Here is a 24722-nt window from a genome sequence, read left to right on the forward strand (position 1 = left end):
AGTATGTGAAGTAGCTCAGGAAAGCAGCTCTGACAGGTTCTTTGAAAACAAGCTATGACATCAGAGAGGTAGCTCACCCCTGATATACTTCTTGTCTCCTTAGAATAGCCGAAGAAGATTGCCCCTACATTCTCTTCGCTACTCACTAGCATCCTAATCATCCGGCCTGTTGTAAATATACACAGCGTATAAATAGAGGATACTGAGACCTGAGACATTTGGATCCAGTTCCGAGGAGGAACAGGTTTGTGTTCTGCTGCACTGGATGATTTGGTGCAGGGTGTCCATGACTGCGGTCAGGTTAGAGGGGTATGCACACAAATTTTAGATCCGCTCCTGCCGTCACTGCTGCACCGCAGGGTCAGTGCAACATTTCATCTGCTTAATGGTGGATTAATGCATCCTGCGGGCAGATTGATATAGGCCAGTGCTATCACTTGTCTTTAAAGGAGAGCGGAAGCCCCTAGAAACAGGATGGATATAGCAGCTGGATCAGACCCAAACACTGGGCAACACATCACTGTAGATGGAAATTATAAAAATATTATATTGACTTGTGAAATCAAAGAGGAATCTAGATCCATACATATAGGTACGTCCTTCAGTGATGAGCTGAATCTCCACACAGCAGTAAATAGTGCTTTAAATAGCAGATAACTGTTTTATCTTAACCACAGTAAAAAGAAATGAAACAAATAACATCCCAAAAATATGGTTTGTCCTCCATCAAGTCTCTTTTTAATATTGAATTAGCACCAATAACGACTTTACTACACGTCTACTACTACTAGACAACAGTGGTTCCAAAATCAGAAAGCCAGCTACTGACCCAGGAATGTGTGCAGCACAGTTTCGGGGGATTCCTGTCTTTTAACACTGTCACTTTAAACTAAATGTGTTTGCACCTGGAGCTCATGTATGCACTTACAGTGAAATGAGTTGGGGGCAAACTAAAAGAACAGTTGGTAAAAGTCAGCAGGGGGGGGAGAGGGGGGCGCCTGGATAGCTCAGTTGGTAGAGCGGGCACCCATGTGTGGAGGTTTGCTCCTCGGTGCAGTGGGCCCGGGTGTGGCTACGGCCTGTGGCCCTTTGCTGCGTGACATTCCCCCTCTCTCTCCCCTTTCGTTTCTTCAGCCTTCATATCAATAGGGCCCTAAAAATGCAAATAAAAAAAAATAAAAAATAATCTTAAAAAAAAAAAGAAGTCAACAGGGGAGCAGCAGGGATAGTATGGTGGAATTAACAAATGCAAATTGACCTGATAATTATTTTTGTAGGTCAAAGGAGCACATGAAACCTGTACGTTGCCAACATTTTAGTAGTGGGTAGTATGTACTGTTTATAAATGTCCATATATATTTTATCATCAATGTGGTTGGTTAACTTTTGGGAATTTATTTAGTTCTGAGGTCAAGATTGATCAAGACTACTATAAAAAAAACTTTGAAATAAATGCCTTCTAATGGCAAATAATGGCAAACACATATGGGACACAGTTTAAATACTTTTCTTTAATACATTCAAATGACATTCACATAATAGCAATTTTTCAGCATAACAAAAACTTTAAAGATATGATATATTTGTCTAAAAACTATAACTATATTGTTTAGTTGTGTACATACATTATCCCAAATGTTTTCAACAATGTTCAAACCCAGAGAAATCTGTCATTTTAATCTATTGCTTGGAGCATTGACGTTGCCTGTCAATGGCGTCATATTACCTTTGACCCCTGTAGTTGCTCTAATTTCCATCAAAACACAGGAAACACCAGATGATACGCCAGAGTTATTGTAAATCATTCAATGTCAAAGATTATACTGTAACAGTAATATAGCATTTCTCTCTGCCTTATTCTTAATAATATTTTACAAATGCTTACCAAAAATAGTTATGTGACCATAAAATAGGAAAAATAGTCCACATTTAGGATGTATTGGTTGGGGAGTTAACAGTAAATATACAATGCCAAGGCTTGTATTTACACTTACATTGCATTATAACAGGATTTATTTATTTACATTTTTATAAACCATTAATAAGATTGCTAATAACAACTTAAAACCACACCATATTGTAAAGTACAGGTAACACTTGACTTTGAGTCCCCCGTAGTATTTACAAGCAGTTTCCAGGTTACACGGTGGAAAGGAGGTTGTGTGGCTCCGGCTCTGGCTGTTTGGTGACACCTATTTTCTGTTTGACATCTTCCTGGATCCATCTTTTTCATATATGTTCACATTCTATGTATCATTTTGTTATATGAATTTTATTATGTTGGTCTATTCTGTTCACATAACATCTATTGCCTCTATTGTCTTGTCTCCCTGTCTGTGCTGGGAGAGGAATCCCTCCTTAGTTGATAAATACATTTAATATTGATAAATACATTTATAAACACTTATATCTGCTTACAACATCATAGTGTGTTATAAACCTATTAAAAATGTATGTTTATATACTGTTTATAAATGCAAAATAGGGGGGACTTATGTCTGTCTGTCTGTCTATACATCTATCTATCTAAACCCAGTCTAGTTTATTAACATTCAGTAAAATACTTAAAAAGCTGAGCTCAGCTGACATTTAACTTTGAAAAAGCTGCTATGTTACAATAAATTGTTTTCCCCAACAAGGTGCCAACAGCCCACTAGATTTCTCACTAGGTATGAACAGACGTGTCCTTTTCCACTGTGGTTACCTCTTCAATCTGAAAGAGAGAAAAAAGCCACAGAACAATGAGAACAATGTATCCTGTCCCACAGTCGCTCGTCCTGCAATCACCTGCTTTTTCCACTTGTAACTTCTGCTTTGGCCACGTTTATGTGGCCTTTGCCATGACCTTTGACCTCTACGGAGAAACATCTGTTTGAGGGAAAGGATAGCTGACATGATCCTACTCCACATGTATTGATGTGATTTATGCTTAACCAATAAACGGCTGCAAAAAACAATGTAGTCCCTGAGCATTATGTGACAGCAGGACAGGGAGGGTAAATCTATGGATTTGTCCACATATTTGTCTAAATAAATACATAATTAGCTATTACTGTAACTTTTGACTCTTTACAGTCTTCAATCATAAATACGTTTGATACTTTAAATAGGTTTATGGGCCAATTGGTCAATTGCATTTTTACAAAAATTCTAAACCAATCGTATATTTTAAAGTGGTATTTTGTCCCTTAAAATATGCCCCAAGTTAATCTAAACTGCATCCAATATAAAGGAGTTTGGTTTTATACCAGTAATGCGACGACTGAGGTTCAGGTTGCAGGTAAGACTTCACATTGATCTTAGTCTATACAGCTATGCCGAGTTGAGCCACAGGGATAGATAGGGATCTGTGGAGACCAGTTAGTCACTATAGTGAAACCTAGCTGCTGAGAGATCTGGCATTCCAAGGGGGATTTAGTCATGTGGAAGAAAATGCTTAACTGAATCCCATGCAAGGATGATCATCCTTTTTAGTCACCCACAAATGCCATTCAGGTAAAATAAATGACACCTTGTGAAAACCATACATGAGGTTAAGTAAATTTCTTTGTCTGTCTTTTACTTAATTTGGAATCTAAAGGAAACAAGAAGTTTCTAGTTATGAAAAGAAAAGAATAGGTTAGATATTAAAATCTTAATTTCATTAAAATCTCCACAGCTGAACGTTACATCATGTTTCAACTGAACTAAAACTTGTATGTATTTTGTGCAGTAATGAATGTCTTTACTGATGGTGTTGACATGACAAGGGTTGTGCACAAAAAAAGAAGTCGGAACAACTGGAGCGATAAAATGCATCAGAACTGACGGATTGATGATCACTCCCAGATTAGGTTTCCTGAACTAGAAAGAGGATTGTTGTTCACAGCAAAACAGGATTTATGGCTCAGCTGTAAATCATCGGAATATTAGTTCACAGAATTTCATGGAAAAGAGTAAACATGTATAAAACTAAATCCTAAATTTAGGTTTGGACTAAGGTCAGGGTTAAGGGACGGTCACACCAGCATTTAAAACGGTAAACTATATCAGAATTAATCAATTCTACGTTTGAAAGAAATTCTAATGCAATTTTTGCAATCAGTAGATTCGAAAGTCCTCTGAACGCCCTTAAATATGCATAACTTTAAGCCTAAATATAATTTAAACTTTTTTTTTTAAATTATTTTAAAAAATCATCTCCTCCACCCACAGTTGTCATGAACGGGGAAACCTAGCTAAATAGACTGTAAACATGTTCAATTCCGCTGTAAAGTTGGGCATTTTACTGTAACATGGGGGTCTATGGCGATTGACTCCCTTTTGGAACCAGCCTCAAGTGGCCACTTGATGAACTGCAGTTTTTGACACTTCCACATTGGCTTAATTTTTCAGCATCGAAGGTTGCCGCTTGCTCGAGCCACATATTTATATATACCACACATATTTCTCAAGGATGCACTGACCAATTTCGAGGTGCCAACATTGAATGATCATGAGATGACCTTCCCTATCAAATTTAGAATATCAGCTTTGGATAAGTCTTAACCAGTGCCGATTTTTTACCTTGTACCCACAAATACCTGGTAGTGTATTATAGTGTGAAACATACTCATCAGGCTTGACGTGCTGATTTCATAACAATCTTTACTGTGTCCACATGAATGTTTCAACATCAAACAAAAGGAAACTAAAGTTTTAACATTTTTAGGATCGTTCACAGAAGTTCACTTTAAACTGTGTGGGAATGATGAGTGACAGAGATGTAATAAAACCATGGTGTGACTCCGACAGTTTGACACTGCCTGAGGAATGTGGAGTCGATGCCAGAGGCGATACCAGCAGGTGAATGAACGTGCGTCTGTCAGCAGGCCTCCTGATCACAGCAGCCCTGCCAACTGCACAAAGCCAGTCCAGGAATGTTTAAACCAGCCTGGAGAGGACAGCGGGAAAGGAAACTGTCCCTACAACCGAAGACCTCATGGGGTTTGGAGTCGCAGTAGGTCCTTGAGAGAGGCAGCTGCATTGGGATCTGGGCACATGCATCTTCATGCTGTGTTCATCTTTTTAGAGCAAACTAGTGGCCAGGCTATAAGGACGGAAACGTTGGTCGGTCAATCAGTCGTACAACAGTCCACAACTGACTAAGATATCTTAAGAAATATTGGTTAGGTTGCCACCACATTTAGTACAGATATTAAAGCTCCCTAGGGAGTGAACTTTAGTCACTTTTTGTGACCTGACTTTCCTTAACATTGTCAATTTGAGCATGCTGGCAAAAACAACCCACTGTCCTACCCACCAGCGTGGTTTTTCACATTTACAGTGGTTTCGGTGATTTATGATCTCTGAAATTTCAATCATGACAAATCTGTTGGCTTACTCAGGATTGTTAATGCATATCCAAGCTTACTACCTAATTTATTTTACAAATTAACCTACAGTATAAGTAACTGATTTATTATGGAGATTACAAACCTGTACACACACATTTTTGTGTGACGAACAGGAGATAAGTGATGAGTCTTAATTCTCTGCAACTTAATGTTAACATTGATCTAATCCTGTCCCTAGGGAATCAGCAACATTAACAAGGCTTAAAAGGCCTGTACACCTAGCCTGACAAGCCAGACCCACATCAAGATGTTGGGTGTGGGAACTCACCATTAGCAGGGCTCAATCCAAGGGGCGGGATAAACGGTTGTCTTTCAAATTCCCTCTGCACTCATAGCCAACCAGAGCAACGCTAGATGATAGATTAAACTTTTGCCGTATCTGGTCGCCAAAACTCCGAACACATCTTCCTTTTTTAAGAATGACTTCAGTGCTTAACTCCAAGTCTTCCAGAGTCGTGGCTAAAGCCGATTCGAAAGACCGCTGTTTGCCAGCAGTAGCAGCAGCAGCAGCCATCTTCTTTGTTTTCAAGTAGCAGGAAATTCACGCGGAACCGTCGCAACTCTGCCATCCTTATGTTAAGCCCGCCCACCGACTCTATACACGATGTGATTGGCCTGACCAGAATTTGGTTTTTCTAGCTCGCAAGCCAACGTGAGCTGCTAGACTGATCCTGGCTGCAAATTACATTTGCTGCCGCTAGGATGCGTCTAGATTTCTAGGCTACTGTGCACCGATAATCATGACACATTTCCAAACTTCAGTAAGTAACTTGTCATTACTTCGACATAAACTAGACAGCTGTTTCCTCTATACAGAATGTGAGTTGTAAAAAAGAACAAAGCATTAGTAACTAGGCAGACACCCCTTGGTTACAAATCCTTCTGTAGAGTCTAAGCGCCAAAGACTTTGTGCCAAGACTTAAAGTGGCTACATGTAACTTTCAGTTTGTGTTGATTTCAGCGGCCCCTTTGGACAAAAGTAGTAGTGGTTTTACCACACCTGCTGTCGTAAAGGTCTAGGAGTTGGCATTACGGGGAGGTCATATAGTTGCAATGAACGTTTTGCTCAGACAGATAATCATTAATTTACAATAAGAGAGTACGTTACAGATACATCGTTGCATTGTAAGTGTTGTATACAGTAACTTAGCCTACTTTGGATGTATGTAAGCTAAAAGGCATAAGCAATAAGAGATTGCTGTAGCAACCAACGTAATAACTTAGATTAATATAGCGCATTTCATGAAAGCCAAGGATACTTTACACAGGTACAGGAGGACAAGTGAAAAGAAAATAGTAGGCCAACACAAACACTTACTAAAAGGAATAAAACGTCTGCGCTAAATGAAATTTAGCTTTTAGTTGTTCTACGTTTAATTTCCTTCTTTTCTGTGATGGCCCTGCCCCAGTATCAGCCATAACTACAACAGCTAACTTCTAAGATAAAAATTAAAATACAAATAGGCCTACATAAAGGCATCTCCTGCTACCTTTTACCTGCATACTCACTAACACAGGCTTTTCTGGTGTTCAGCCGAAATCTGTGACCCTTCAGAATGTGTGCTCTGTAGCGCCGTCTACCTGCCCTAAATCATTTTGTGAATTTGCGGGAAAAATTTGACTTGTGCGGAGGCATTAATTAAAACTATATAAAAAATAGCGTTTTTTTCACTGTTAGTCTTGTTTGCTGTTACAGGTCATTTACGATCATCAGATGGAACACTACACAGCTTCAGAAACATTTAAAAGTTACATATAGTCACTTTAAATATCACATATTACGTATCTGTTATAATAAACATTCATGTTTCCTTCATTCACTTGTCTCTCCTGATTGAACTAACCCACTGTGACTTCACATCGTGTGACTGGAGTGCTGACTATTTCTGTGTTCTCTACAAATTGTTTTCACTATGTAACCCCCACCTCCCTCACCTGCAGCGTGGTGTGAAGAAGTGAAACATGCACTACTAAATTAAGCCCCTATAAATGTTTTGCGGGCCACCTGCCAAGTATGGACTCGAGTAAAAAGGAAGAATCTAGAAAATGTGACTCTAGTTGTAAAATGTCCATAGTGTTAATTGGGAAGGTCAAGACCTAGCATAATTTGACATCTCTTAAAATAAAACGATGTAGGTCAAGGAAAGTAGATGTAAGATTTTAAGTGACCACTTAACTTTTGCATGCATGCGTGAATATAAAATACAAAAAAATGGTTGAATCGTGGAGAAGGAAAACTACTTTAAGGTGGCATTTAGGCCAACAAGTAAGCAATTTTTCATGTCTCCCTCCATGTTTCTCGGAAATATTGTTTTTTTTTTCATTTTCTTCAGGTTCTGTCATGTGCAGCGGCCTTTGTTGAAATGTATCCTGGTTTGCGCTACACATCACAGCAACCGCCACACATCCAATTTTGCAGAGACTTGCTCAATGACAGGCAAAGAATGTGAGCCAGTTGACTTTGACATCAATGCCGCATTATTCCCCTGCAGTCACTGTGTACCCTTTAATTAGGATTGTCTGACCTATGACCTTTGGAAAAGACTTCAACCCAGAAGCCTCTGCAGGTCAAGAAAGTGAAGCAGGAGGAGGACACACACTCTAGTTTTGATAAAGACATGGGACATGAAGCTAAACTGTGAGGCCAACATACAGTATGCATTCAGACATAAAGGAAGGTCTCAGACTGGTGTTCATGTCTAATGACATCAACGCTGAAATGTTCTGCATTGTTTTCCGTTTAAAGACGAGCACATTGTCATTTGTCATTGTCTGAGCCTTTTTTTTTATTTTTATTTACAAAAGCACACCATAACCTCATAAGGGGCAGACTCACCTAAATCGTTTGCAAAAGAACATCTTGTCTCCTCGCCCCGATTTGTTCGGTGCAGAGTTTCTAATAAATTGACGGGGAGTTAAAGGGAATGGCATTCTTAGAAATCAAATACTTTATTAAAGATTTATTATCCTTATATTTTGTCCAATAACCCTTACTTCTATGCCTGGAATGGCTCGTAAATATTGTTTACTTATACATTGGAGCTTTAAGTGAAAATGAGCCCTCTGTTCAACTTGACCTTTGTCCAACAGATGCAACTTTTGTCTCCTGCCAGTAAGTATGCTAAGCTAAGCTAACTGGTTGCTGGGTTCGAGTCTGGCCCAGGGCCCTTGCATGTCTTTCCTTCTATCTGCCCTTATGAAGAATAAATGCAAAAAAATAAGAAGCTAACTGGCAACTGGCTTTAGGTTTCTTTATTTATTTGTGCGTAAAATAAAATAAATACAAAATCTACTAAATTCAAATTATATAAATTTTTTTCCTGTAACTATGACTTGTATAACTACAATAATTTTTTTTTACATACAGTTTATATCAGAGTTTCTGTAGAGCCCTGTATATCATTTTACAAAGCTTTGTAGGTTGACAATGATAAACCAAAACAACATTTTTTATGAATGGCTGCTGTTGTGTGTTTGCCAGGATGAGGGTGTGTCTGAGTATCATTGTTTATCCCAAAACACTGACGTGAATGAACCAAATGTCTATGTGGCGATGTTTTGTATTTAAAGAAACAAGTGGTTATCAAATTATTTCTTTCTTTTTGGATATAGCATATCAGGTGTTATTTACTTTATATTTACACATGAATATTGCTTATAAAAAATTGTCCACTGATTTATTGCCATTCCTTTTCACCTAATGCTGAATGACACTGACTTATTGTTAAGTCATTTTAATCCTGCCCTGACATCATGCCATCAACACTTACATAATTTAACATGAAGTGCTATCAAAGAGCCCCAATTCACTTCAAACTGCAAGTACGTGTCTACATGTCCATGTTGGGTGTACTTTATATTGTAGGTAAGAAAAACATTGTTCACACTAAGCATTGTACTTTTGAAAAAGTTTTGTAATCCAATGCACCGGAAACTTTAAATGCTATAACGAGTGCGCCATCTGACATTACCTTGACCACACATTGTGGAATTTGTTATGTATGTCTGAAGGTGCTAATAAAAAATGTACCGCAAAAAAAAAAAAAATGCTATAACGAGAACTATATTTAAATACTGTAAAATGTTAATCCTTTACGTTTAAGAACAACATCTTTACATGAAAAAGGTGATGACACACACAGCCTTCAGCCTCCAAACTGCATGTACAGCATACAGTATAAGCAGCCCTTTAATGATGCAAGTCTAATAGCTAGCTTCACAACTTCACGACAAAGTTTTCAATTTCTTGACCCAAACTTGATGTTTTGTGGTAGGAAGTCAAGAGAGGAAGGGGCAGAAACAGCCTCCACCAGCTGTTTTCTTCAGTCTGCATTTTCCGACAGTCCCCTCCTTCCTGTAAAGCTGCCCAGGTGTAATGGCCGACCTGCCAGTCTGAACCACATCAAACCTCAGTAGCAGGAAGCTTCCCTTCACTGTTATTACTGAGATAAAGATCCTTCATTCACCGCATGCACCATTGTCATCCTGCACATCATGAATCTGTGTTTACAATGTCGCCCAAGGAAATAATGACTTTTGCTATTACTGGGAAGCTGGAAAAGGAGACAAATATTTTAAGTCGTTGTTTATCCTGAGCATTTAAAGAACATCCAGTATTAGGCCTCATTATGACCCTACAGCCATACACTACATGAGTAACACACAAAATAAAATCTTCAGCTTCAGATCCTTGACCCTCTTTGGCTCCATGATCTGTCTCTGAACCAGCACCAGCAGCCCCTTTCCAAAAAGAGCCTGTGCAACAATAAAACAAGCGGCTTCAGGCTAACTACTACCCTTGTTAGTCTCACACAGTTAAATCTCACTTTGCCACTCTCTTTTTAACTTGCCTCCTCCTCGCTGTGAAATAGTCATCCCAGGCGGTACAGACAGTTTCCTCCAACATTGGCCATCAAACATGAAAGCTGAACACTGACTGGATAATAACACAGTGAATTCCCAGGTCTAATTATGCTGGTTTAGTTTATGAGCTGTCAGCTTATATCCATTGTCCACAACTACAGAATAGTGAGCAGCCTTTCAACTTCAGTTTCCAGCTTGCTCATCACCTCCCAGACCAGGTGGGAATGAGTGAAGAGTCCACTATTTTCTTTTTCTCTCCTCTTTTTCAAATTGTGTTATTCACTGTTTTACAACACGTGTTCACTTATACAGGCAGACTAGTGAGAGCCACAGCATTTCCAGCAGGTTTTGCTGTAAGGAACAGGTATTATTAGAGACCACAAATCACAAATACAAAGGTTATTTCTTTCCATAACCTTGTGTTTTGTGATATTTGTTTTAAGTTCATACAATCTATTTCATTGTATGTCATAGTTAACTTTACTGAAATTAAGAAAGAAAAAATGGGGTCACTTCCTTCTGTGTGTGGTGAGGTTTAGACAACAAAAGCCCTTTGGTATGGGTTAGTTAAAAAATATGTTTTTTAATGTTTTGGTTTAATATATAGTCTTTTACTGTATGTAGGACTTAAAGTAAGTACTATAGATAGTAGGCCCTGTTTCACAAAGGGCATTTTGACAGTAACACAGTACTAAAAGCACAGTTGTGAATAACCAAATTAATGATAGCTGAATCCAATTTAGCAGCTTCAGTTTCATGGTCCTTGTATTGTGCATTCTGGCTCACTGATCCACTGTCATAATGAGACACTGTCGTAGAACAGAGCAATCATTTGTTGTAACATGTTACTGTTAAGATATAACGTGGGAAAAGGGTGTTTTTGAACACGTATTCCAGTGACATGTTTGTCAGCTGAAGATCATAACCCAGATGTAACGATAATATACAGTAAATGCATATATCATTAGATGTCATAGTGATCTTTTTAGTTATCTTGAAGACCCACTCTCTATGAGAACAGGTATTTAGAGATAAAGAACCAGCACTGAATGCCTTTGCTGAGGTGGCATAGTGGAGATGCTTGGGATTTCTGAAGCTGGTGTTTTTGTGAGAGCGGAGATGATCCGTGACTGCTAACATGGAGCATCTGAGCGGTTAGCCTCTCAGATGTGAGCTTATCATCAGCTGTTAAGAGTGGTGTGAATTCTTCGGGCCTCAGGCTTCGGCCCTGAGTGTTTCTGAGCAGATAGTGAGAGAGTGGGAGTGCAGGTGCAGGTGTGGGCCTTACATCCTGAAGCACATGATGATTAGACTGAGAGGGCCCATGTTAGTACTCGTGTGAGAGGAATCTCATCCATCAGTGGAAGATAGAGCAAGAGGAACCAGAAAGAAAAAAGGAATGAAGTGTGATTTAAAGAGTGATATTGGTAGAAAGGATGTGGTATGCATTAATAATGTAAAGGATTGGGACTGCTTTTTCATATTTATAGAGCATATAGGCCTATAGATGAGCATTAACATCCATTTTCGACCCTGGAAATAGTTGTTTAAATAAAGATCTGAACTCAAGGCCCACTAATGAGCTTTACCATCAGTTGGATTGAGTTTGCTTAGTTGCCATCATTAGCACTTTAAAACGTTGGTTTGAAAAGTGCTATACAAATGAAGTTATTAGGGCCCGAGCGCCGACAGCGGCGAAGGCCCTATTGAAACTGAAGGAATTCTGCCTTTCCTTTCCTTTCTTCCGGCAAATGAATCGCCTTTTTGAGAGGCTTAACATACTCAAAAACTCACCAAAATTTGGCGGTCTAATCAAGTCTGGTGAAAATTTACGTATTTTAAGGTTCCGGCTATAGGCGCACAAAAATGGCTTGCGAGCTCCTCCCTACAAAACTTAAAAAATTGAGCCCCTGCATTATGTTGAACATAGACTAACGAAACTTGGTAAACATATGTAGCATGTCAAGACGTACAAAAAATTTCATCAGAGCCATACCCTAAACCCAACAGGAAGTCCACCATTTTGAATTGAAAGTGAGTCGAAATTAGTGTGATTTTCTTAGTGCGAGTTCTTTAATGAACTTCTCCAAGAGATTTCATCCGATCAACTTCAACTTTGGTCTGTGCCATCTTAAGACTTAAAGATGAAAAGTTATTAAAAGAAAAACTTTTCGTCATAGGGCATGGCCGTGGCGGAGCAGCCATTTTGTGTGTTTTGCCATCGAAACAGAAAGTGGGTGTAACTTGAGTGTACGTTGTCCAATATTGGCTTGAAACTTTTCATGATTCATAAGACTCTAACTCTGAGGACATTTACCGGCCAAAATTGACTCAAAGTCATAGCGCCCCTTAGTGGCAACAGGAAGTAGGCCCAAAACAATCAAATTCAGTCTGTGTCATCTATAGACCTCAACGATGAAAAGTTATTAAAAGCTAAACTTTTCGTCCAACGCTGTGGCTCGTGGCATGGCGGCCATTTTGAGCATTTATCGATGAACAAAGAAGTTATTGTTACTTGAGTGTATGTTGTCTTATCTGCCCGAAATTTCTCACGATTGACAAAGGTCCAGGCCTGAGGACATCTACAGGCCAAAATTGACTTTTGGTCATAGCGCCCCCCACTGGCAACAGGAAATCCGCCTTATATGACAAACATCGTCCGATTTACATGAAACTTAAGGCCCGGACACATAGAGCCGATAATCGGCCGTTGGACAGTCTGGCGAGGTCAGTGACTCGAGTCTGTTTGGTGTGTTCCGTGCCGTCGTCCGTCCGAGGGGCTGTCGGCCTTCATTTTGGTCGATTTGACATCTATAATTGGCGGGGTGGGCACTGCCGGCAGTCGGACTCAAATTATCCATCTGATTGGTAGAGTGCTAAACTGGAAATGGGGAGCGGAATGAGCATGACTAGAGTCTATCAAAATCTGACAAAAATCTTTTAAACTGACCTTTGTCGATCTCAAATGAAGACAGTCTGTCCTTGAATTTCCAGAGAAAACAGATCCACGTGACACGTTCGTCCAATCAGCTGCCGGTTTCATGTTTTGGGCAACAATACAGATTAGCGCCACCTGCTGTTATGGAGACGTATTACGTCTTGTCTCTTCGGTGTGTTCCGAGGCATTTGTTTGACCAACTCGGGGAGACTGATCAGTCCAACTGCCTTTTCTGCCGACGGTCTGGTTGGTGTGTAAACAGGTTTAGAATGTACGGTCTACATGTGATACTGAGCCGGCCCATATACTTTAACCAAAAATTGTTAAAATTGTCCCCTTGTTGATCTGTCTGTACCGGAAACCTGACCCTCGTTGACCTAGGTTCCTATGCTGAAAAGGGAACAGCGAAAAGACCGTGCCCTGAAGTAGGAGCTGAAAGAGTTACAGGAACTGTGGCCAGAGGAAGTTAAAAATCCCCAAATTGGGCCAGTCGGAACACAAGAAAAGGGTTCTAGGAATTTTATGTTCTAGGAACTGCAAAAATCCCTCCGGTCGGAAAGTGGCTATTGAACTCAGCAGGGAGTTCCTTTTATATTGGTGATGGTTTGACCCGCCCCCTATGCTTTAGCCACGCCCCTTTTATAACTAATGAACTGTATGACATAAAGTCTTGTGTGAGGTATCATTGAACTCAGCAGTGAGTTGCCTTTTTATTGGTGAAGATTTGCGGTGTCTGAGTGCCGCGCAAATGCACGGTCACAAGGAGTGGCATCCGCCAGTAACCCCGAGAGGAGCGAGGGCCCGTCCAACGCTGCTTGCAGCTTTAATTATTATTATTATCATGTGTCATCACCTAAGAGTGGATCTTCGTTCACGTCATAATGAGGGTGGAGACCGTGAAAGGCAAAGTTTGGGAAAAAGCTAACAAGTGGATCCTGTTATTGCTGTCAGACTAATTAATTAATTAATTACTTAACGCACAAAAATATATTTAAAAAAAATCAATTCAAAAAAGCAATCAATAGTAGTAACAGTGTGAATGATATACTGTATGTTGTGATACTGACTTCTTCAACCAGCAGGGCTCAGTTTATGGAAGCAGCTTCCAGCGTGTATTTATAAACTACTGGATGTCAGACTGTAAATGTGATTTACAATTTTGGGGACAAGCGCACTTCATAATTTTAGATTTAATGGTTATGGCTCCTCTATTTTTAATATCTTAATTCAGGAAGGGAAGGTGTAACAGCACTTCCAGTGGTCGTATACGAGGTCTGTGGACCTGCAGTTCGGGGGGGGGGGGGGGGGTTAGGGTAAGGGTGGGGGGTTTCCCCTTTACCAACACCTGAGCTGGCTGAGCAGTGAAGCAGCTGCAGCAGGGTGTCTGTCCACTGTGGTCTTACCGAGTTCCTGAAGAACAGCGCAGGGGCAGAAAGGCGATATGTCTCACACTGGACAATCGAGAGGAATGTCCCAGAAGATGCTGCTCCTCTTCAAATCTATTTTTTTTTTTTAAAACAAGGGGTTAACAGTGGCTGGTTTAGAGATGTGAATCATAATGTTAAAGTCAACAACAAACTTCTGCAATGTGACATGATAATTCTCCTATACTGTAAAGCAGACAGAAGAGTCAATGAATCCTTACAGTCTATGATCCTTACTAGGGAGAGATCATTTTACGGCCAGTATGGCGAGGAAACAGTGACCAACAACTCCAAGACAACTCCAACTCCAAGACAAACTTGAACTGATCTTTAAATGTTGCACAGGAAAGTAAATTTCCAAACAAACCGAAGAAGGTTTACACCGGAAATGAACAATGTGAATGACTGCATAGTTGTAAGTTCTGCTTTTTGTCACCCGATTAGCGGAAAATGTGTTGAAATAAGTGATGTATGAATGATGTTGCAGTAAGTTGTAACTGAGATATGAACATAGAAATGGAGCTGTCACTCTGTTACTATTCTGCCAACATAACCACCTTACAGGTCTACAGTAAATTATCACAGTAAAAAAAACATTGCAGTATTAACACAGGGTACTGCTTTCTTCTTTCACTCCTAAGAGGATGAAAACCATTCGGTATAATCAGTAGATGAGTGTATACTGGGACTGTGAAAAACATCTCAGATAGTAAGAGGAATAACCATTTGTTGGGGGCAAACTTAAAATACCAACCTCTCTTCTGACTGAAGTCAGCATTGTTGCTGTTGTTCTCATTTGTCTCCTTCAGTGATTCCACTGAGGTCTTATTGGAGACGACACCTTCGTCATCAGTTTTCTCCTCCACACTCGGCTCCACAGGTGCTGGGGGACTTTGCTCAACAACGTCCTCTTTGGGTTTGTCCTCAGAGCTGTTTGGGGATGGCGTCGGAGCTGCAGACTCAGCGCTGGCATCAACAACAGATTTATCAGCCTCAGCTGTGAAGGACAACAAAAGCAAACCACATAGCTTTTTCAGTGGTTTTCAAGAACATTAATACTGTTTTTCTTCCTCAGAATCCAGTTATAGTGTGACACATACTGTATAAGTGAAAACAATATGTGGATAAATAAAAACAACACACAACTTGAGTCATAATGGAATAAACTGGAAAACCCCAACATTTATGTCATGCATTTTCAATAGAAAGTAAGGCTGTTGCAATACATTCATTGCATGACATTGTTGAGACATCATTTAAACTATTATGACATAGCAGATTTGATATTTGGTTCACTGCATTCTTCCACCCATATAGCCTGAAGTGGTTTTGCCCTCTCTGACAGTCAGGCGGGAGATTTCTCTCGGGCAAAGGCATTTCAGGAGGCCACCATGTTGGTAATGAGGCGACTGATTACTGGCCAGTTCCTAATGAGCCACAGCCATGCAGCTGTTGCAGGCTGTGGGAAAGTAGGGCAACCCCATCATTTTCTGACAGGGGGGTTAGGTGGAAGGAAAGCAGAGATGAAGGGGAGAGGAAGGTGACCGTTGTTCTAGACATAATTCTGCCATGAGTAAGAAGGAAGGCTCCTCGGGTGTCATTCCAATCTTCAGGAAATCATGATGTCTGTCTGGTTTATGGTGGATGAACAGACGCTTTATCACAGGTGGACTCTTGACCTGACTGTTAGCTTAGCATTCTCCTTTAGTCTAATTATACTGGATATGTGATGTTGGTACTTGTTGTTATGTAAAAGGTCATTGGTAAAAATACAATATTTAAAGAAATAGTTCCGATACCACTCTCATGTCTGTGTGATATGTACTGAGATAGAGCCAGGTGGCAGTTACCTTAGCTTAAAGACTGGAGGCAGAGGGAAACTTCTAGCCTGGCTCTCTTCAAAACATAAAAGAAAATGCTTTTCCAGCACCTCTAAAGCTCACTAATTAACACTTGGGGAACAACAGCTGGGTGCAGTGCCTACCCAGAGTTTTTCAGTTAAACCATGGAACTCTCTCTAAAATATCTCAGCAGCTATCAGATGGATTGCCTTGAATCCTTTGGTACAGACGTCCATGGTACCCAGAGGATGTATCCTTATAACTTTGGTAATCCCCTGACTTTTCATCGAGCGCCATCATCAGGTGTATGACCAAGTACCTGCAAAACTAATGAAAATACCCATCAGGTATTATGGCTGTGTTTATTTTGTAACTGTTTTTATGCCACCTTCTTGGGCACATAGCTTGAAAAATGGATTCTAATCTCAATGAGACTGTTGCCTGGTTAACTAAAGGAATATTTATAATATAATATAAACTCTTATTTTTAATATATATATATATTTATACTTATATTGTTTGTTCTGTTTAACCTATTTGTTTAACTTATTTTAGAAAATGTGTGACATGCACCTACAACACCAAAACAAATTCCTTGTATGTGGAAAAAATGTACTTGGCAATAAAGCTTTTCTGATTCTGATTCTGAATAGAAAGAGGAAGATGTATTTTCACTAAAGTGACACAGGAGTGAAATATTTTTTAACTGCGAAAGAGCGCTCAATCCTGATAAAGGATGACTAACCATTGATATGTTTTGCCTCTTTTGTCACCTTTGTATTCCAGTGTTCAGTTCAAGTTCAAATCCTCAGTAACACTTCTTTTCATGCTAATCTCATTCTGTGGTTTAAACATGCTTCTCATTACTGTCATATGTCAAAATGACAACCAAAAAAAGCTGCTTAATACACTACACTCACATTAAATGTATATATGTAATAATTATTTTATATGGGCTCATGATGACGAGGGGAGACAGTGTGAGTGTTTTCATGAAGTCGAAGTTGTGAGAACAACTGTGTTGAACAACATTGTGGTGGTTTTCTTATCTTATCTCGCACCCACACATTTCTAGTCAGTGCTGCAGAAGATAAGCTCGTCACAGATATTTTTGTAATTTACAATTTGCCAAGCGTCAGGATGATTTCTTCAGCCTGCACTTCATTAATTGGAGATAAAACAAGTGAGTGCACTGGGCAAGCAGTCATCATCAGCCAAATCCGACTCTTCCTCTTGACATGAGGTTGAATCAAAACAACCATACCATCCAGGTTCATTCTCAGACTAAGGAAAACGTCAAAACAGTAAGACAAGAATAAGCACTTGTGCTTTTTCTAGTTAAAAATGTAACAGAACATATACAGATTATAGAGGGAGTAATCCTAATATCCATCCATCCATCCATCTTCGTCTGCTTATCCGGTAATCCTAATATCTGGATTTTAAATAATTTCAACATGATAGTTTTTATCAGAATTTGAATTACAACCCCTGTAATAGGAGGTGTCAGGTGCAGTTATGACAAACTGTTAATTTGTTAACTTGGCTTGCATTTCCACCAAGTGGTAGACATGAGTACTGTCACATTTTCTCCCCTCTCAATGTAATAAGGGAACAATTTGTGGTAGCAGTTGTTGGTAATACTTTCTGTCACAGACATTTCAAAATTTCCTGTGGAACTTCTTAACTGATGTGAATTCATTTGCATAAGCCCTGTGTGGGTCAGGCTGCTGTGCGTAATTTCAGATTTCCTTCACTATCAATTCATGAACATCTTTTGGTTTGACAAAGTTGCTTGACGTATAGTAAAAATCCAACATTATTTTATTTAATGTTTGTATTAGGCTGACAAATCAATTTCTGTACTGAATCAAAACACATTTCATCTGCAGGTCTTCACTGTTAATTTAGTGTATAGAGCGCTCACAAACTGTACTTCCTTTTATTCAGTTTAACTGATCTTGATGAAATAGGAAGGAAATTAGCACACCACACCTTTCTGCTCCTCCTGCACACCAGATTTTGCCTCTGGTTTTTGCTCCTCTTTTGTAGTAGTTTCTGCACTTTCAAAGGTTTTCAGTCCTGAAAAGAATACATGGACAGGTATTTCAAATAGTTCTAAAACAACAGAATAGCACTATCTGTTTGGATTTGTTTTCTTTTTTCCTTTTTATTAATGTGATACAGGGCTCTCAAGTTTTGTTGAGTTCAGAGTGAGATTTTGGCGGCAGGGGTTTGGGTGGGGACGGAGTCTGATCTGATAAATGACATAAATGTAGGCCTGTGTTCGATTGAAGAAATTCTTAGTCGACTAACACTCATTCAATTGTATCGACTAATTGATTAGTTGATTTAATCGACAGATCTGTAAATCTGAGATTCTCTGCAAAGAGTCATGCAAAATGATGCATATATTGAATAAGATAACGCCTCCTTTGCATATTTAAACACAACATTTCAGAAAACGTGTAATACAACAAAAAATTGCCTTAATGAAAGTAATCAAAGTAAGTTTCACGGTGATATCTCTTAGGTAAAATGTCAACCCTTAATTCTTGTGTTTACTAGAGAGGTGCTCGTACGTTTCTTGGAAATAAGTCATTCAGCATGAAAAAAGCATCAAACATGACTAATGGACTAAAGAGATCTAAGTTGACTAAGACCAAAACCACCGATTAGTTGACTAATCCACTAAGAGGGAGCAGCCCTACATAAATTCGTACAAAATTTTTTTATTTTTATTAATTCAGTATGTCTTTGTGTGTGTGTGTGTGTGTGTGTGCGCGCGCAATAATTAATACTATCAATTGTCTGGATACAATATAATGAAATAGCCTAGGCCAAAGGTTTTCACAATGGAGCCCGGGAGGTTGTGCAGTAAAAATAAAAGGAAAGAAAAAACTAAAAATATTCCAAATTATTATGGGTACTGTTATAAAAGTATTATTGGTAGGCCTAAAATGGGTATCTTTACAAAAATATAAAACTGTCAGAGTAGCCCTGCAGCCGATTCAACATTTAGCTATAATAATAATAATAATAATAATAATAATAATAATAATAAAAGCTACCCAGTGTTTCCTCTATGTTGATTTCTGCCGCCACAGTATCAGAAATAGGGCAGACACACAACAGGGTTTCCTGTTCCTATGTACATGTAGTATATAAAGTCATAATTCCACGACTCTACAGAGCCGTGTGCTCTACTGAACTCAAGCCAACTGTCATCCGCTCTCTCTCCCCTCAACTGGAACAGTGACAGGACGTCATCACCCGCCAAGTCATGGCAACCAGATAAACAACAGGGCGAGTACACCCTATGTCAATGAGTACACGAGTACACCGAGTACACTTGTCACTCAATCTCAGGCAAAGTCACAAACAGCGACGAAAGCCGCAACTTGAAATCCGCACTAACTCAGCTTGTGCGTGGCAGGTACTAGCGGCGCCAGGATTTTGATTGTAGGTGGGCCTCCAGAAAACTGGATGGGCCAATTAAAATAAGCCAAATGTATTCAGGTTCCCCCCTCATTCAGACAGCCAGACACTAATAACGTTAAGACACTACTTGCCTTGCTGGTGTGACGGTGTGGCTACGGGAGGACTTGATGGGGAGAGGGCGGCCGAGCAGGATGGTAAATCGTGCCTTGTAACCGCGTTACTTAAAATGTCCTCCTCCTGCTCCTTGGAGTGTTTCTTGCTGAATTTAGATGAAAACAAGCTGATTTGCTTCGCTTTGCGTTTCATATTCGCTAGCTAATAACTACACTCTGTGTCTATCTCATTGAGCTTGCTCAACGTCATTCATTTCATTGGATCACTTGCTGGTGACGACGCAGCCTGTGGGCAGGCGGGTAGAAGCCGCTGATTGGCTGAGAAGCTTTCACTCAAAGCTTTCCTCAGGCTGCTTATTGGATGAACTGCTAGATGGGTCAAAATGGTCGGGCCCGAACCTAAAATGACCAATGGTCTCAGTGATATATGTGTGTAACATTGTAGTTGATGTACAATGTGGGTGTGTTGGACTGACCGTTCTGAGATGTAGTATCAATAGGCAACTCAGGCTCCACAGTGCTGAGAGGGATGTTGGCTTCATCCGGTCTGGAAGTGAAGTCAACAGAGTAGCGCTGTAGGAAAAGGGATTCACAACACACACACATATTAGTGTCACAAAATTGAGGGCATTGTTCGACATTTTGGGAAATGAGACAATTGATAAGCACTTTCATGTCTGTAAATAAATATGAAGCTACCGCCAGCAGCCAGTAAGCTTAGCTTAGCATGAATACTGGCACTGTGTAAAGGTGAACACCTCTGTAGTGCACTAATTAACAGTCTTGTTGTTGTACCAACAATGCCATGGTTTTACATGGTTGTGTATCTGTAAAAATACAATTAGTATTAGTAAGCTTAAGGCTAGCTGTTGCCTCTTGTTTCCAGTCTTTATGCTAAGCTATGCTAACTGGCTGTTGGTGGTAGTTTCATATTTAGAAAACAAACAAGAGGGTGGTATCTTCGCATCTAAAGGCTCTGACACACCAACCCGACGGCCGACTGTCGGAAGAAAAGGCAGTCGGACTGATTATGATTTCTCACGAATTTCAAAGCCAGACCATAATGGCGGCTCGTTCGGAATACGATCTTGTATTTGACAAAAATAGTTCACCGAAACGTGTTTCTGAAAACATTTTAAGCGACAAATAGGCCATACAGTTGCTAAGTGTTTTGAGTCCGACTGCCCACTGGCCGATTCAACAAGTCAAATCGGCCCAAATTAAAGCCGACAGCTCCTCAGACGGCATGGAACACACCAAACAGACTGGAGTCACCGACCTCGCCAGACTGTCCATCAGCCGATAATCGGGTTGGTGTGTCAGCACCTTAAAGCAACACCAAAGCATTTTATCTCTTCAGTCCCCTTACAGGTTGGAAGCGGAATTGTCCATTACCGCTGTCATTCGAACTACAGATCTGATACCCGATCTGGCAAACTTGCATAGTGCGGTTATAGCCGATAGAGGGCCGCAAAGCGAACGCAGAAGTGCCGTTCACCCTGTTACGAGTTGATGAACCACTGAAATGATTTTGGAAACATTATTTTAAGGTACAAAAGAATCTTTGGTGTTGCTTTAACTCTCGGAAAGAAAGCATATAAGCATTTTCCCAAAATGCCAAACTATTTCCCGTTTGGTAGTGGAAACAAACGGCTACTCTACTTACCCTTCCTCTCTTCCGTGCAAAGTAGCAGGCAACTCCACATACAAGAGCTATGAGGAGGATCACAACTAGGATGATAATGCCTGAAGGAGGGTAACATTAACATTAATACAATTCATGCATAGGTGGCGGGTGAGATGGAGGTTTGGTTAGGTTAATGTGGGAGGGAGGTAGATACAGATAACCTAGACCGCATACACATGATCCTTGGTAAAACTGCTCTGAGGATGCACTTGTTGCCGCTAACTAGGATATGATCTGCGCCACTCATTTTTGGCATCTTAAGCATCAGTTATCTCTTCTGCTTAGACTTTTTCTGTGAGGTCACTCTCCACGTGAAGCAGGCTCAGTGTTGACAAATATAATTTACGACATATTCATCAATATATTTTATGTAGCCTGATTGCGGTACTTGTCTAGAAGTTACGTGGGATCCAATTCCCCCTTTCACTGCCTTTGATTACCATGACAACCAAACCAAACAGACGAATAGAGTGGCCACAGTGCTTCAGAGGTGCATTCAAAAGACGTAAATAAACGTTAAAGGTGGAAAAGGTGGTCATAGCGACAAAAGCAGTAGTACTACATTACCCGCCTCCTACATTACCCACCGCCCCTGAATTCATGTTTTAGAAGATGAAGACAATTTGACATATTTCTACTGTTTATGACCAAGCTTGCAGTAGTTACAGTCTCAAACATATGTTATTTGATATAATTTGGAACTTACCAGTGCTGTCACCTGTACTTGGCTTAGCAGTGGGGCCTGTTAAAAATACAAAAAATATTTAAAAAGAGAAAAAGTTGACATCAAACAATGCCTTGAATATGAAGTTGGGATGTCAGTATAAAACTGCTAATGATTACCCGTCGCCTACATTACCCGCCGCCCTGAATTCATGTTTATGAAGATGAAGAAAATTTGACATATTTCTACTGTTTATGGACAAGCTTGCAGTAGGCTACAGTTACAGTCTCAAACATATGTTGTTTGATATCATTTGGAACTTACTTGTTGGCTTTGGCTTAACAGTGGTAGTGGTGCCTGTTAAAATACAAAAAGAATTTCAAAAGAGAAAAAGTTGACATCAAACAATGTCTTGAATATGAAGTTGGGATGTCAGTATAAAACGGCTAATGATAGTTAAATTTCACATTCTGTTCCCAATACAGTCAGAAGGGCTAGGGCTAGAAACTAGAAGGGCACTTGGAGAGCGCTGACTTTTGCCAAGGCATGCCCTATCTCATAATGGTAATGCAGTGTTTAATAATTTCGGTGTATTCCACCTGCAATTCGGATCCACTCCTAAATGCAATGGGTTAAAAAACACAACAGTGACATTATCACCTAACAAAGCTGATATAGCTAACGTGTTAGCAAAGTTTGAGAAGAAACAGAGCAACACCGGCATTCAATTGAAGTCATGTTTCTGTCCACCTAAGGAAGTAAGTTTAGTATTCACTGTCTTTGGTCGCTGTTTAACTGTGTTTCTACAATTTTCTAGTTCTATTACAGCACACAAAGCGAAAAGTGGTTTATACTCAAGATAAATATAATTTTAGTTATTTTATTTATACTTATTCCAGGCTATGCAGCTGTAACTGCCTGGCATATAAGTTTAAGTGTTACTGGAATTGTACATAAGAGTGTACCACCGTATCACAATGTTTGGTAATTTAAAGCTCTCAAATCCTCAGACTTATCAAGGAGCATCAAATTGTAGAATATGGTTCATCAGCAGCCTCAACTCACTTTTTGTTGTGGCGGCCGATTTTGAGGTTTTAGGACCAATGGGTTTTGGTGTGGTGATCAAAGGAACTGTACTTCTGGGTTCTTTGCCAGAACCTCCACTACCTGAATAAGAGAAGCTTGTTACTCCAACATCAAACAATGATGCAGACAGGAACAATCATAAAACAAAGAAGACATGGACTGGCTATAAAGGTCAAAAGAATTGTTTTGGGGGGGGCGCGGGGGGATCTTGACACACTTATGGGTACGTGCATCAGATAATAAATAGATCAGATAATATCTCTCACCATTTTGCTTTGTTGTTGGAGGTGGGATGGTGCTGTTGTCCGCGTTGAAGTTCAAGGTACTGGTGGAGGTGACGGTAATGGCGTCGGTGGTTCTGGTGACATTGGCACTGGTGTTGAGGGGTGTTGCAGTGGTGGAATAATTTCCGTTACTATCAAATTCAGTTGAATTTGTGAGAATCCTTTTTGAGTTATTTTGTGCTGTGACTAAAGCCACAACCAAACCTGCAGGAAAGGATACAGCCTCTTCAAAAACTATCCAATAGGTGAACACGTAACTGACCAACATTTAAGCATAAAACATTGGCAACAAGTTCAGATTCAACAAACTGTCTGTTTGTTTTGTGTTAGTTGGTTGTCATTTTGTTGTGTCCTCTGCACATATACAATATAGAATTGATAACAAAAGAACTTGAATTAATAGTAATTTATTTGCTGATCTCATCTGCTCATCAGACTACAAGACTCACAGTAGCTATGTTCATTTTAAGCGATAACAGGAACCAGCTATGTAAGTACTGTACTGTATATTAAGGTGTGGCCGTGCTTACCTTATGATGTTTTACTCATACACTCTGACTTCAGGCTTTTATCCATTAACAATAATATTGCATTATATCAAGCATTAATGTAAAAATTGTATTGCATTTTTACCATTTACAATAAATTACCTAAAGCCAAACAAAGACAGAACATTTGAGTTGTAGCGTTCTCAGAAAAGCTTTTATATAGACAACAAAACATAACACTTTAGTTGTTTATAACTGTTAGTTATAAAATGAGTGAATAATCCAGTGTAATCAGGTGCATTTCATTAATACACGTAAATCTAAAAAGAGCCTTACCCAGGATATTGAAGGAAAGACTGATCGATGGCATTGTAAGTTTGTTTGATGGCAGCAGCAGGTGGGAAAAGTCCACATATGCAGTATGAATTATCAAAGCCCTGAGCCAAAAGGTTATGCTTTCATATGCCGCTTTGCTTTCTCAATGCCTCAGAATGTTGCGTGCCTGTAAAATAACCACG

General features: G+C 39.7%; 1 protein-coding gene across 3 annotated transcripts; it reads right to left on the bottom strand.

Annotated features, from left to right (window-relative positions):
* Window positions 1-1491: 1491 nt before the first annotated feature.
* si:dkey-27h10.2 (rho GTPase-activating protein gacK) lies at window positions 1492-24722 on the bottom strand. 3 transcript variants are annotated; one of them, XM_028590085.1, is made up of 11 exons: window positions 24541-24720; window positions 23699-23920; window positions 23412-23513; window positions 22671-22706; window positions 22389-22424; window positions 21662-21741; window positions 20472-20568; window positions 18437-18523; window positions 15355-15597; window positions 14580-14675; window positions 1492-2713 (listed from the first exon to the last, which is right to left on the bottom strand). In XM_028590085.1, the coding sequence occupies exons 1-10, from the start codon at window positions 24572-24574 to the stop codon at window positions 14623-14625; spliced, it is 990 nt and encodes a 329-aa protein (XP_028445886.1). In that variant the 5' UTR covers window positions 24575-24720; the 3' UTR covers window positions 1492-2713; window positions 14580-14622. The 3 variants fall into 3 exon arrangements, with proteins under 3 accessions (XP_028445886.1, XP_028445895.1, XP_028445899.1); XM_028590094.1 differs by having other exon boundaries at window positions 22671-22703; window positions 24541-24719; XM_028590098.1 differs by lacking the exon at window positions 18437-18523 and having other exon boundaries at window positions 24541-24722.

The sequence above is a fragment of the Perca flavescens genome, chromosome 2 (assembly GCF_004354835.1).
Source record: "Perca flavescens isolate YP-PL-M2 chromosome 2, PFLA_1.0, whole genome shotgun sequence".
Lineage (NCBI taxonomy): Eukaryota > Metazoa > Chordata > Actinopteri > Perciformes > Percidae > Perca > Perca flavescens.